The 15,264-nt window shown below is 40.1% G+C and overlaps 1 protein-coding gene across 3 annotated transcripts in view; it reads right to left on the bottom strand.

The window, feature by feature from the left end:
* RASGEF1B (RasGEF domain family, member 1B) overlaps positions 1-15,258 on the bottom strand; it is a 507,272-nt gene extending 492,014 nt beyond the window's left edge. For 2 of the 3 annotated variants that reach the window (XM_012724270.1, XM_012724271.1), the window contains exon 1: positions 15,104-15,258. In XM_012724270.1, coding sequence (XP_012579724.1) covers positions 15,104-15,172 — 69 coding nt within the window. In that variant the 5' untranslated portion in view covers positions 15,173-15,258. Of the gene's footprint in view, positions 1-8,780; positions 8,844-15,103 lie in introns of all 3 variants that reach the window. The other variant, XM_012724272.1, reaches the window with a different exon arrangement.
* Between the last annotated feature and the right edge of the window lie 6 nt (positions 15,259-15,264).

The raw sequence follows: 15,264 nt of genomic DNA, 5'->3' as shown, positions 1-15,264 counted from the left end.
AATAAACTATCCTGGTTTAAGGCAATGATATTTACTGAAAGTCTAATAATATCCTCCTCATTTGACCCAATGACATTCCATTTAGCCTCAAATCACATCAATATATATTATTCTTGTTAAGTCATTCACTTTTACTTGTATATATGACAAGGTACACAGCATTTTTAAAATAATATGATAACTTATTATTTTTACATTATTTTGTGCCTTTTTCCATCTCATTGTAATCCCCATGGCTTCCCATCTCAAAATCATATGGGCATACAGCATTTTTATAAGTTGATCAAATTTTTTACAAACCAGTAATTCAGATAGTCACTGGGTAAGAACCCAGTTGCAGTTATCCCTCTATCATTCAGGATTCCAGTTGGTAGACAATAAACAGATAAAAATGTTCAAATTGAGTAATTTAAGAACATGTGAGTAAAATTTTGAGATTTTTAAAAGGTGCTAGAAGTTTAAGAAAAACTACTAGACATGAAAATATCTTGGGGATTGTAACAAGCCCCAAAGTAGCAAGAAAATAAGAGTCACAGGGAGCTGAAAAACAAACAAGTTACATAGAGAAAACCCCTTTACAGGGGCTGTGACCTAACAAATCGGGATTTGGGGTAATAAATGCTCTACTCCTTCCTGTTTATAACTAATATTCCTCATTGGCCAAACCAAATTAGAAGCTGAGGCCAAGGGAACCCTGTGGCTGTATGTAGGCTGGCTTCCTGGAACACAGAGGGGAGAAAGGCAATGAACTGGAAGTACAAAGTAAAATATCTAACACAATCCTCCTCCCTCTAAGTAGAGCAGAGCCTCAGAGTTAGAACAGTCCCCCTTGGCCAAGGTTTCTTTAATGGTGTCATGAGTGCAAATTGTTTATCTAATGAATGCATGTTATATGCTGGATCCCATCCAAATTCTCACTAAGTATTTAATGTTCAAATAATCCTTATTCTGACAACAAGAACCTATTAGAACCTGCTAATGTAGTCATCTAGTACAATTTCAGCTCTCAACAGGTTTCACAAAGAATATAAGCAGAGCAACTGCTTAAATTGGAAGAAATGTCAATGTTAGTAAAGATTGATTTTCTATACTGGCTCTCTCTAATTAGTTGCTTTGGACATCAATGAGTTGCACAGAAAGAGTCGCAACGATTTCTCGGATTAAATAGCTCCAGCAAACCAAAAGGATGGAGCACAGCATTGTTATTAACTCTTTGATGGGTTATGTATGTAAAACCATGCTGAGTTATAGACAATATTGAAATGCTCCAGGGGTTAGGAGAATAAGAGTGAATAACAAGAGGAAGGACTTCAAAAGAAAAACTTAATTTAAATCTCTAATCTAGAAGGACAAGAAGCACATCCATCTATGGAGAAGGAAAAATATTGCTAATTTGCTACCACATGTGAGGCACTATGCTAACTGCTTTCACATCATATCTCTGCAAAACAGCCCAGTGAGGTTTTTTTATTTAGAGAATTTTACATATGAGGAAAGCAACTCACCTAAGGCACTACAAAGCAAAATCAGAAAATTCAATAGATAATGGTGAGGTGTTGGGTGTGGTAAAGTAACAACACCTGAAGAAAGAGACCCTATATTTTCAAACACAAACAACATTGTAAGCAAATGCTACCTCAATAAAAAATAAGTGAATATTTAATAAAAAAAAAATAATAAAAGCCAGTAAAGAGATTATATTTGGTGTGACAAAGACATAATTCTAATCTTACTTTTAATTTTTAATTATTGCTTGTGTCTTAGAAAGTGATCAGGCACAAATAATCACTTTTCTGCCTATTTACATTATCAAACTGGAAGAGCAATCTAAAATCAACTCCTTTGGAAAACATCTTCGTGGAAGTCACAGCACCTGGAAGCACGCTAGCAAAAGAACCCTCAAAACCTTTCTCCTAGAATAGGCTTACGTTTCTACCACATAGCAGCTCTGAACAGTTCTCAGCTTTTATGCTTAAAATCAAGTCTCCTCAAGTAAAGTAGGAGTGGAGACAAAGTCTTGTTCTTTTTGTATCCTTATGGTACCATATACACAAATGGGATTCATAACTGGGATTAAATATGTATTAAAAGAGCAATCAGCAAAGCATGGTAAATGATGGGCAAGAGAGTTCTAAAAGGAAAGCAAACACTAATTCATTCACCCAGGGAAAAAATAATCACACCAATCTTTTGTCACCACTAATGCTACAGCTTCTAATTTGGTTTCCATGTGGACCAGGGAATGAGCATGTAACTTCTCTTCGGCCTATCCCACTCTCAGCACATGTCCATTCAATATCCACCCCACCTCCAAAACTTAATATAGGAGGAACCAGCCTGAAATGTAAATCAAACCCAGAAATAAAGTGGGAAACAAGAAAGATAACAGGAAATGTAGCATTTAATGCTAATTGTATGCTAATCATAGTGCTTACCACTTTACATACATCTCCTCATTTAATCCACTCATTTCATTTCATAGATGCAGCCACTGACGTTTAGAGAAATTAAGTAACTTGCCCATGGTCACATAAGTAACCGATGAATGACAAGAGTAGAGATTTAGCTTAAACTCAATGATCATCATTAAAGGGCAGCCTGCAGTGTCACTAAAAACAGTGGGAAATGCCATGTCTTTGCCATGGTGACACAGGAGTCATAATAGAGATGACTAAGATAGACAGTTGCTTCTACAATGGTGAGCATCACAGTTAACCCCTAGTTTGCCCAAAAAAAAAAAAAAAAAAAGTGGAGGAACTTGGTAACGAAAAGCATAGAGTTAATGCCCGGCCTCCTTCACTACAGAGCTGTAAATTCTCACTTTACCTCTCTGAACATCAGCTTCTAACTCTGTCAAAAGGTAAAGGTAATGCTTCAAAGAGCATTAAGAGGATTCAATCAAGGTGTTTCAAAAGTTATAAAGCACGGCGCCTCAAAATGTGTTGATTATTCTCTGCCACTGTTTACAGTTTCAGTCCCCCTTAGGACAGGAGATTCCATAATACAAAATCCCAGCAATCAACTCAGCATGTAGAAACTTAGCAATTATTTTTCAGACAGGGAAGTTGTCTACAGGTCACAGATCGGGTATCTTCATCCAAAAAGACAATAAGAGATAGGTTAAATAAAAAAGGCAGTTAGGATTTATGCTAACTTTGTAGGACAAAGGACTTTGAAATGATTTTGGAAAGATCGTCAAAGCTGCTCCCATTTGTACTCAAGTTCTGCAGGAGAAGAAAATGGGAAGGACTTATATTAATGATAAAACTTTTCATTTAAATAATAATAGCAACTTACGGCATTTTGGGTATATCATGCACTGTTCCAAACTGTATTTAAAATAAGGTGCTTTGGGCCCTCCCTGGTAGTGCAGTGGGTTAAAGCACAGCACTAAGAAGCTAAAGCCACTTCAGCATGAGTTTGATCCCCTGCCCCAGAGGTGATCCACATGGCACAGTCATCTCCTGACCCGCCTGCTGCTCCCCTCGGCAGTGTACTCAGTCGGCCTGTTCCTCCCCATTCTGTCTCTGGTGAATCCTCTCACCACCCCTGCACCTCTAGCCTGTACCCTAGCTCTGTATACATAAATAAATAAATCTTAAAAAAATAAAATAAGATGCTTTATGTCTTTATACCACCTTGTGATTTTCAAATAATTTCATATTAATGATTTCAATTGGTAGTGTTTTTATAGATCTCCTTAATTTTATTGAGGAAGATATGTATAAAAAAATGAAAATTTATTTTTATTATCTTCAAGACTTATTGGACAATTTTAGACCCAAACTATTTTCCAATAACTAGTATTTCTTTTTGTTTTAAAGATTTGTTTATTTATGCACACATGAGCGGGGCTACAAGCCAGAGGTAAGGGGGTTGTGAGAGGATTCAACAGAGACAGAGTGGGGAGATCTACCGAAATAACTGCTGAGGAGGGCAGTAGGCAGCTCAGGATGGGTCTGCTGTGCCATGTGGGTCACCTCCCTGGCTGGGGATCAACTAGTGCTGCAGTGGCTGCAGATAAATTCATAGTGTTGTACTTTAACCCCTTGTGCCTCCAAGGAGGCCCCGATATTTTTAATTCCCTATTTCTATTTCACTTGTAAGTAAAGTAAAAATATTGTTCTATGGTTGCCCCACTTCTAACAAAAGTATGTATAAAAGGTGTTTTGCAAATTCTACAGAAATGTTATTATTGTCTAATATCCATTAATTCTGCTAAGTAAGGGCACACTTCTTCGTCACACTAATCTTCAGCAATTTCAAATCAAAGATCCAATCCAAGTAAAGCCTGAAGAAGTTGCTCTGTTTATCCAGGGACTATTTGCACATAAGGGATGTCTATGTGACCTGAAGATAAAGGAAGCTGCATTAGCAAGGAACCCAGAAGGTCTGCCCAGCTGCTTGGACATTCAAGCCTGGCACTGAGCAAATGGACTCCCGCAAATCACAGTAGGCACCAGGGTACTCACCCAGTTATTTGACTCACTGACAGCATCTGGGCAAGAGAAAATTATTTCCCAAATCCCTCTTCCCTGCCCCCATCTTACCCAGCCATACATATAAACAATCTGGACTGTCCATAAGGTAGAGGATAATTTTAGGGGGTTCCCCAGGGCCTGACTGGATGCTTTCCAATATTTCTTTCAAGCCTGTGAAATCAGATGCACTATTTCTTTATACGTGAGGGAAAAATGAAATCAGTGTCTATTTACAGTGTGAGATAGAAAAAAAATGAAAATTGCACACAGCTATGTCACAATTCTTACAAGGAACTCCCTATACTGGAGAAGAAGAATGAAGTTAAAAAGAGAAACTCAAAAGGAAAGGATATTCGCTACATTAACCCTTAAGAAATCTACCATGGCACATTTAAAGTTTTAGAGTAAAAAAAAAACCTGAGATTTCTGGACTCATTCTAACTACTGATCATAGTGTGTTTAATCACAGCCATTTCAGAAGCAAATCACTGTGTGTCCATCTGCTGGTGTATTTTCGTGTGTATATCTGTTATGTATCTGACCTCCCTCTGACATCTCACTTTCTCTGAATAGACATATAACAAATTTAAACACACATGAAATTTGGTTAAAATGAGCAAGAGTAAGCTTGTTAGGACAAAAAGAAAATGGCCAGGAGTACCTACACTCATTCAAAAGTAGAACATTAAAGAAAGAAACATGATTATTCAGATAAATTCTATGTACACAATATGGTTACAAATGCATAAGATTTCCTTCCAAGAATCCCTTCTTCCTTTGGTATTAGTAGGAGTTCCTCTGAGGAACATTTGTCATGTGAGCTCTGGAACCGTTCCCAGCAGCCACTAGGCCATAGAGACTCCAAGATACCTGTGTATCTGCCACAATCCTGCAGCACACTACCCACCACTGCTCTGCCCAGGCCTAACTCACTCTCCTCTGAGTTCTGTCTCTAAAATGGCCCCAAGGAGTATTGCTTGGCTCATTATAGATCAAGCTCTTTCTTCTGCCACAGGGGAGCTAGACTCAAGGGACACAGGGAAAGAAGAGTTCAAACTGACGTCATATGTTTCTGCAATCTACAATCCTACACTCTCAGACTCTCTCCTTTGGTCTGACCCAGCAGTCCCTCCTTCCAATTTGCCTTCAATCACTGATATCTGCATGCCTTCCTCAACCCCCATTTGATAGAATTTGATTCATATACCTAGGTCAAGTTTAGCTCTCAGAAAGTGCTTTATTTCCTAAGTAAATCTCTAGGTACCAATAGATTCCAGGGGTTATTGCACAGGGGTTTAAACTCTGGCTGTAAATTATGATTACTTCACATTTCCTTTGCTACCTCTTAAATAAGAACATTTCTATTCTTTACCATTCACACCAATTTTAACAGTCCATTCACCAGCAAGTTCCTACATGTTCAGGATGCCAACTATGCATCTTGTGTTTCTGTCTCTTCATTACAGAATCAGTAACGGCAATTCACATTGTATAATTCTTGACATTTTATAAAAGGCTTTCCCATTTACTACCACACTAGAGTCTCACATCACTGCAATGACTAAAGCAAATCGAATATTGATACCTTCATTTTAGAGCTATGAAAATTGACACCCAGAGAGGTAAAGAGATTTCCCCCAGCAACATTCAGTCTATAGTGAGATAAGCCAGGTTCAGAATCCAGACCTTAAAAACCCTGGTGCTGGTTCTCTGCAATTCCAAGCTATGGCTCTTTAGCTTCCAGTCCCACGTGCCTCTCTCTGGGCACCCTCACTGACTTCCAGGCAAATTCAGACAATCTCCATGAAAGTAAATTCTCATGCTTTTGGGCCACCCAATAGATTCTCCAGGGAAGTAGGGCATCATTATTCCTCTCCCACTAGAACTATGATAAGAAAGCCCACTGGGTAAGTGTTCTTTGGAATAAATTAATTTTTGCAATGATCTAACTTCCAACCAAAAGATTCCACCAATAGCATGAAAAATAAATGTCTGATGAATAAAGTCTGGACTTAAGGCATAAGTTTCAACTGGCTTATTTTGAAGATATATGTTTACAGGTATATTTAAAAAAATTTAATGCTCTTATGATATTTCAATATACGGCTGAATTTTACTTAAATGGCATTTAAAGTTGGCAAGGTTTATCAAGCAATACTTCAGACACAGTTATAGGCAGGAGTACGGTATCATCGTGTGTAAAATTACAGCCTAGGTTAGCATCAATACACAGCCCACCAGTCAGGGAGCAAGTCATTAAGGGAGAGTGGCTGATTCATTCCATGAACTACAGTTAAATATGTACAGAAATAAATTGGTCCCCAAATTTTCCTAAAATAGTATATGGCATGTTTTCAAAATTATTAAGCTTTGATTGAACATTTATGCTGTGCTCAACACTGTAGAGATTTCACAGAGTATACGCTTTGTTCTGAGACGGTCAACAGAAAAGAGATAATTTGGAGTAGTCGGATCAGGGTGAAACTATGTCATAATAATTAGTACTGCTGTTATTTTATCTGTCAGTGACAATATGCCAGCAATATGTACTATTACTAGTACTGTGCTAAGTATTTTATTTGAATGATCTTATTTAATCTTTATATAACTCAAAAGAAATAATTACTATTACCATTCCAACTTAGAGAAATAAAAATGACACACAAAGTCATTTACTTCAATAAGTTCACAGAGCAGGAAGTAGGGGAGAAGTGAATTCCAAATATATGATTCTCCAACCTTTTTGCTATCTGGGGAGGGGTGAGTCATTACTATGGCCCTGAAAGTTAGGTAGCAGCATAGGAAAAATGGAAAGAATGAAGATGGGTAGTCATGTCACAGGATAGACAAAAAGCATAAACAAAGATAAGTGGGCAAGAATTTGGGGCCCTGCCTGGTGGCACAGTGGGTTAGGACTCAGCACTGCAAGTTAGCAGCTTCAGTGCAAGTTCAATCCCCAGCCCCGGAGGTGATCCACCTGGCGTGGCAGACCTCTCCTGACCCGCCCGCTGCTCCCTTCAGCAGTGTACTTCATCAGTCTTCCTGTTCTGCTCCCCACTTTGTCTTTGGTGAAGCCTCTCACAGTCCTTGCACCTCTGGCTTGTACCCCAGTTCTGTATGAATAAATAAATAAATCTTCTAATAAAAAAAAGAAGAAGAAGAATTTGTATTTGCCATGTGAAAATTCCTAAAGAAAATCAACAGCAGGAAGTAAAGTGAGCTAGACAGGGTAAGAACACTTAGTAGAATCCACTGCAAACAACCTACAAGAACTTAGAGGCTTGAGGCCGTTGGCAATAGAGTCATGCAGACTCAGGCAGGAAGGGGGGTGAAGAGGCACCGTGCGGCATATTCAGGAAGAGTGGAGGCAGGGAGACTGCAGGGAAACAAACCAATTAGTGGCTTAGTGTGGAATTCCCTATAGATCCTACTGCTCCATGAAGAATTAATAAATTGGGTACTATTACTCAAAAGATGTTTGTCAGGTCTGTGGATGAAAACTTGTGGTGGGTGGTGGAAGAAAGGTAGAATCCAAGAGAGAATCTGCAGGAGTCACTGCCAGATTGCTCTTGAAGGAAAAAGAAAGGACACAGAGATGGCACCACAGTACTATTCCAGGGGAAAAGATGTGGTACTCGTGGCTGCTGATAGAGTTGGAAAGAAAGGGATTTCTGGTGGGAGGATGTGAATCCTCCATTTAGATCTGAAATGTTGAGGTTTGGAAGCGATCAAAATACTGTCAATTGGCCCTCCCTGGTGGCACAGTGGGTTAAAGCACAACCTCTAACACAAGCTAGAGCCACTTCTGCAAGAGTTTGATCCCCGCCATACCCGGAGGTGACCCACATGGCCCAGCAGATCTCTCCTGACACGCCCACTGCTCCCCTCAGTAGTATACTTGGTCAATCTGTCTGTTCTGCTCCCCACTCTGTCTCTGGTGAATCTTCTCACCGCCCCTGCACCTGTGGCCTATATCCCAGTTCTCTATGAATAAGTAAATGAATCTTTTATTTTAAAAAAATGCCGTCAATATATTATAGCTGTTTAGAGAAACAGGTCAAAATACATGTAAGACTCTCTCCAAAGTGGAGAGCAGCACCACTCATCACAACAGTCATTTACTTATGAGCCTTTTCAGTAGGCACTCGAAGTACTAGAACTTTCCTTTTAGAAATATCACTACGGACCTATAATATTCAATCAAGGATTTGCAAAATAAAGAAACTTGTAATATACAAGAACAGCATTACAAATTAAAAAGAACTAAGAAAAGGAAATAAATCAGAGTGAAGTTCTTACCCCTGCTCCCTATGGCATGCAGTCAACACCAGCCATTTGACAGAGAGGAAACACCAGACTTTCCTTTTCAAAGTACAAAAAAGAAAAAAAAATCATGTAAGGGTTTCTCAGCAAGAAGCCACTAGACAGATGTAATCATAATGGGACCAAATATTACTATAAATGAAATGCATGCATTTAGGACCACATGCGGAGTTTAAAAGCAGCTAACACAAAAGGTAAGTAGAGTTGCCTGTGTGTATATAATGGCTCAGATGTGGTGGAGCAATTCAATTGGCCCTCAAAACAAGCTGAATTGTGAATTTACAAGACGAGCACAGTGTCCATTAGCTTAAAATTCAAATGACCTTCATAGAAAGCTCAGCTCCTCAGCTGTGGCAACAGGAGCTATTATTCTCAAAGTAAACTTCTGCCTTATGATCATCTACCAACATTCAATCACTGAAGCTACAGTCATGCTTGTCCCTGTTATTTGCTTTCAAAACAGCCTGACCACATGGCTCATTCTTCATATGCTTGAAGCCAATCAGAAAGACCAAGCAGATCAGAGTTTTTAAGATTCATTTTTAAAAGGAGACTCATTTTCATGGACAAACTCAAGATCTTCAACACACAAATTTGAGGAGAGAAAAACTGCTTAAAAGTGTAACTTCCTGGCCCTACCTGGTGGTGCAGCGGGTTAAAGTGCAGCACTAAGAAGCTAAAGCCACTTCCACAAGAGTTTGATCCCTGCCTGCCCCAGAGGTGACCACATGGTGCATCAGACCTCTCCTGACAAGCCTGCTGCTCCCCTCAGAAGTGTACTTGGTCAGTCGGCCTGTTCTGCTCCCGACTCTGTCTCTGGTGAATCCTCTCACCACCCCTGCACCTCTATCCTGTACCCCAGTTCTGTATGCATAAATAAATAAATCTTTTTTGAAAAAAAAAAAGTATAACTTCCTGAATGAAGAAGAGATGGGGTCAACTAAAATATAAAACTGAGGAAATAAATAAAATGTTGTGTGGAGTGTAAAATGCAGTGTCAATAAATGGGGGCTCAATTGTTGTTAGTGGATGCAGAGAGAAATAAATTGAAATTTGGGTACAGTATTCAAAATTAAAACCATGTCATAAAATATACTCTGGTTACATGCTTAAATTAACCTCTTAACCAATTTAAAGGCAGGGTATTTGTCAAATGTGATTCAGTAAGTTAGTTGTTTGAAACCCTGAAAATGTTTTCACCTAAAAAATAACATTATGCATGGTGACTGGCTTCCCAAGATAAAACAAGGATCTCCTAATGTGTAGTGTAATAACATGCAAGTATGGGACTGGAATAATGAGGTAATACAAATTGTTCTATAAAAATAGAATCTTTCTATTCTATATAGCAATACATTTAAAATTGTGGGTAACAGCTCATGAAATCAATTTAGTGAGTCTTTCCAAGTTAATTTTTAATGGAATGAAAGAAAAGAATTGAAAGGATCACAGTACATCCCCTGTCATAGGAGAAGTATTATGCAATTTAATTTCAATATTATAGGTATAATTAGCTATGTGCATTCAAGATTGCAATATAAAATATATTTCTTACTGTGGGTCACAGTCAAAACAATTTGAATATCTTTTAGCAAGGTTTCTATGGGGGTCTTAGCACAAAGTTGGCATTTCATGATGTTTGCTAATGAATGGCTGAATGAGCTAGTGATCACAAGAAAACTGAACAAAAAGGATGCTAGTAATACACATGTCTCATTCATGCCCCCAACACTTGAGTTGGAAAGCTTGTTTCTATGACATTCCCATTCTAGTGAGGCAATGGGGACAGAGAACCGACCTGTTGCAATTTCTTACAGGAGATGCCCTTAGTCTGGGACAACCCTGAGAAAGGAGGGTCTATACAGAGAGGAGAATGGGCACGAGGTTTCCATAGCAGATTAGGATTGGATCACAAGAGCTGGGTTCAGAGGGGAGAAGGGCACAGGGAAGATAGGGTTGCCAGATATAGCAAATGAAAATACAGGGTGTCCAGTTAAATATGAATTTCAGACAAACAAAAATTTTAAAGACAAAGAAAGTCATGAACCATTGGGGATGGAAGATTGAATCAACCCATCAGACATTTATTTGACATAAATCTATGTACAAAATACTCCAGGTGATGCGGAAGGGAAAAATACTTAGTTCTTGATGCTAAAGAGATCAGACACAGAGAAAAGGATCTCATCAATGACCATGTACTGAGCACTTCATGTTATTTCTAGGTACTAAAAAGGCATTAATCCATTTAATCCTCACCTGTGATAGAGGACTGGAAGTTGTCCAAGGGGAAGGATCTGGAGGTGAGATTTGAGTTGAACTTTAAAGACAGGGGTGATCACAAGAAATAGTTGAATGTTAGAGAAAGTATATTCCAGGCAGAAGGACAGCAAGGAGGTAAGAAGACATGATGAAGAAATGCCAGTAGACAATCACTGCTAGAATGCTAGGGATGTAACCAAAGGAAGGGAAGACCAAGCAAGAAAATTAAGTAGTGAACACACTGTTGAGGGGATCTGCATACTCTGCTGAATCATTATGAAATGGTGATCCACTGCAGGTGAGTAAATGGCTCTGCTGAGTTGAACTATTAAGGAAGATGATTTGGGCAATAATTTGAATGGCAGAACAAGTAAAGCAGAAATCAGAGGCCAGGAAAAGATTAGGTAAGTAAAGGAGGCTGGCTGAAAAAAACATTGAGAAATCAGATTCAGACCCTTAAAGGGATGTAGGTTGGCTAATTCATGTAATGGCTCTGTTTGGCTTCTTCACTTCTATTATTATTAAATAATAAAGCAGCACAATCTATAAGAACAGCTACAGATAGAAGTTTCTTAATAGGTAATGGCAAATGAATTTAAATTTCTCCCTCAATAATTCCTCTGAATTCAATCAGCTTTTGACTGAGATTCCCAGAAGTATTCATGCCATCTCGATGGTAATACTGTGGGGTAAAAGAATGAAAGAAAGTGAAGTTTACCTTTTCTTCTTCCAATGGAAAAAGCGTATATCTAGGAATAAAGCTGAGGTAGAAAACAAAAAAACTAAAAACTAAATAACAATAAACATAGTCAAAGGAAACAGACGAACTTTGAGATGCTCACTCTAGCACACATTACCAGTGTGACCTTATGCAAATTAGTTCAAGTCGCTAAACCTTCATTTTCTCATCTGTGAAAGATGGTTATTAAAAGCTGTATCATGAGGCTATTAGAAGAATAGATTATACCATGTACATTATGCCCTTAGCACAATATCTGGCCAGAGTAGGCAATAAATGATAGTTATTACATATTTTGCATAACTTATAGTTGCAATTAGGCAATAACACTCGTGGAGACAGAATAACAGAATGTAGAAAAAAGTAGAATATACAGAGGCTTGATAACTCTAGTCACTACATCCATGAGTAGTGACATGGCAGTAAACAGTGAGCTGCATTCTGCCCAAAATGTGTGGCTCCTGAGACGTGCCACACAAGATCAGATGAGGAAGGATGGCAGGATCCAAGTGAATATTTGCAGACAGAGGATAGTGGGGATGGAAAGGAAAAAACAATCCCTCTGAGTCTCTAATTCTGCCACCTCCTGACCTGCAAACCCCTCACTGATTAACACCAAGGCTCCATGATACAAAGCAACACAGAGGCTGGAGGAGGTAGGAGGTTCATAACATGCCAGAGCTTAAAGGGAAGGATGGGCAGCAAGACCCTCCACTAGCCAGCCAAGCATACAGACCACATTTTATAGGACCTGCTAGGTATGAAACTACTTCCCATGTGCAGAATGTCTGCCTACCTTTTGGGCCTGGAAGGCCCAGCAAACCCACTATCTCTCTGGGAGCTCTGCCTTGGTGTGGCACAAAGACTACTGCAAAAATCTAGCTCAGTGCTCAGAGCACTGCCGTGACCCTGAAGTACACTTATTGTTCTTGTGCTTTTTTGTTGAAGTATTAGAATTGTTATCTTGGTTTGCAAACTTAAATACTTTCCTAGAGAAGAAGTAAAGGAAAAGTTAACAAAATGATCAATGATACACCGTTTCAAATGTGCACCACCCTTAGCCTGTGAAGATGACACAGCATCTGGAGTGGTTTCTTTCTGCCCATTTTTCCATAACCTGTGACGCATTCTCCCTTGCCAGACAACAGCAAACACACAGGAGGTCCTATTAGACTCAGAACTCCTTTCCTCTCTGCAAACCTAATTGAATCTTGTAGAAAGAAACTACATTCTTAGCGACAACAAAATGAAATGAAAGGCCATCCTTATGAAAACATCTATCTCTTCTCCTGATTTTTCTGAGATCAAAGGTAACCTCCAAAATGACAATTGGAGCATTTGTGAAGTTGAAGATCTGTTTATATTTTCCTAGTGTCCAAACAATCTCACTTTTAGGCAATGAGTATTTAGAAAGGTCTAAGAACATCTTTCTTATACATCTCCCCTCCCATACAGAGTTCAACAACTGCCTGTTCATGTATTAGAACATGTATCGAAGGGGCTTTTGACTGAGAAGAAAGCATCCTTCAAATACATCCTTGTTAGTCATATCTTCGGACAGTGATTTTCCCCATAGGTAGGAAAGGAATAATCATTTAACTCTTCCCATCAACACTGATTAAAAGTGATACCTGGGTGGAGTGTTTTAGGTTGATTTATTCAACAACAAATCAATCAATATAGAAAGGTGATGCTATACCCCTGCCTCTAGAGGGGTAGAAAATACCACAAAGCATGATATAAGGAGTTGCCAAGGACAGAGGGAATTCCCTTTCCCAGGGCTTTTCAAAGACAAAACAATCATTCATTTTCTTAACTCATTATGTCCCTGTCTATCAGCCCTCCTGTGAACCATTTATTCTTAGAAATCAAAGTGGAAGAGGATAAAACAGGCAGAAATATACAAACAAAAGGCAACACCTACAACCAAAATCGCTTGGCATCACTATTGGTGACTTAAATACCAAAATTCAAATTTAAGGAAAGAAAAAGTCAAAGTCATTTATAAGGACAGCTATGTCTCCCAGTCTGCTCGTGTTTTCCCAGCTCCTCTTCATCACCCATTACTAGGATGTCGCTGCTTCAAGCCATTTTGTCGAAAAGAAGTGTTATGGGTTGAGCAACCTGAGCTCCAAAGTCAAAGCACTGTGACTATACAGAAACTGAAAAAGCTAAAACCACCTACAATTGCTAACGGTGAGAAAAGACTCACCAGCAGAGACAAGATTTTGAATCCTAAAGGGTGAGTTGCCTGTTAAAGGACAATCCTGCCTCCTGAGAGAAGAGAGAAAGTTCTCTCCTGCCAATCAGAACACTGCAGACAGAGAGAGCTGAGGCAGCTCCTGGAGTAACACTGAGACTGGCAAGGAAAGTTGTCAGGCCCTAGAATTGAGTAAGGAGTGCTATGCACGCACATACTGCAGCACTCGTGAACTTGGCCATGATCAAGGTCCTGCGAGTCCAGGCCTAGTTGTCACTCAGTCTGCTGGAAAGGAGTAGACAGAGACAAAAGATACTCTGTTCCACTACAGAGCTGGGATGAGTAGGGCTGCACAGTGTGAAACTGTCCCACTCGATGGCCAATATAGGTTTCCTATAAAACAGTCAATGGCCCCTAATCTCCCCCCAAGAGGACAAGCAGCCCAGGCTTTTTATAAAGTTCACCTCGCAGAGATGCTTACAGCAGCAGCATTGCGGGGCCAGGCAGGTGTGAGCGCTTAAGGGTACCTGCCCTAAGAACTGCCATTTGTTCACCTGATTTGGCCAAGTCCTGCCGGTAACCCTTTCCATCCCTAAAGGATGTCCCTCACAGAAGAAATGAGTTAACTTCCATGGAGTTTGAAGGATACCGGACGCTAGAGGAGGGAAGTGATTGACGGGGGCAGGAAGGTAGAAACCACCTGCCCTGAAGATTTTACTGGTAATGATTTTCAGATGAAAAGGAAGAAGGGAGACACAAAGTAGGCAGTACATGAGACTGGTGGATATAGCTCCTTTTCCGTCATTCCTGGCATTTTAGGCTGAGAGCAACTGGCAAACTCGTTCGGGTTGACAGAAAACGTGTTCACCCTGTCAACTAGAGGAGAAAAAAAAATCCACTAAGGTGCAAGGCAGCGAGATCCCGGGCTCCCTGGCTTCCATCTCCTATTCATCCTCTCCTTGCCCCACCCGAGATGCCCAGGTGGAAACCGGGCAATGAGGCCGCTCACTTGTCAACTCCTGGGGACCCCAGGGCGGCCAGTCAGGGGTCGCCCGCCACCGCAGACGGCGTGGCTGCGGAGACACACCCTCCACCTACCTCAAACATGGGAGAGGCGCCCTTGCTCGGCAACGTGCAGCCCAGGAGCTCGGCGAGAAACTTTGCCATATACGAGCAGTGAGGCAGGTCTCCCGCAGCGCTGATCCGTCCCCGCCCTGCGCCAGAGCCGTCGCGGCGAGGTGCGGCCCGCCGCGCGCCGG

Source organism: Condylura cristata, unplaced genomic scaffold (genome assembly GCF_000260355.1).
Source record: "Condylura cristata isolate star-nosed mole 26May11 unplaced genomic scaffold, ConCri1.0 scaffold00012, whole genome shotgun sequence".
NCBI classification, from domain to species: domain Eukaryota; kingdom Metazoa; phylum Chordata; class Mammalia; order Eulipotyphla; family Talpidae; genus Condylura; species Condylura cristata.
The sequence above is the reverse complement of the archived record's forward strand: the minus strand, read 5'-3'. Positions and strand labels throughout refer to the sequence as shown.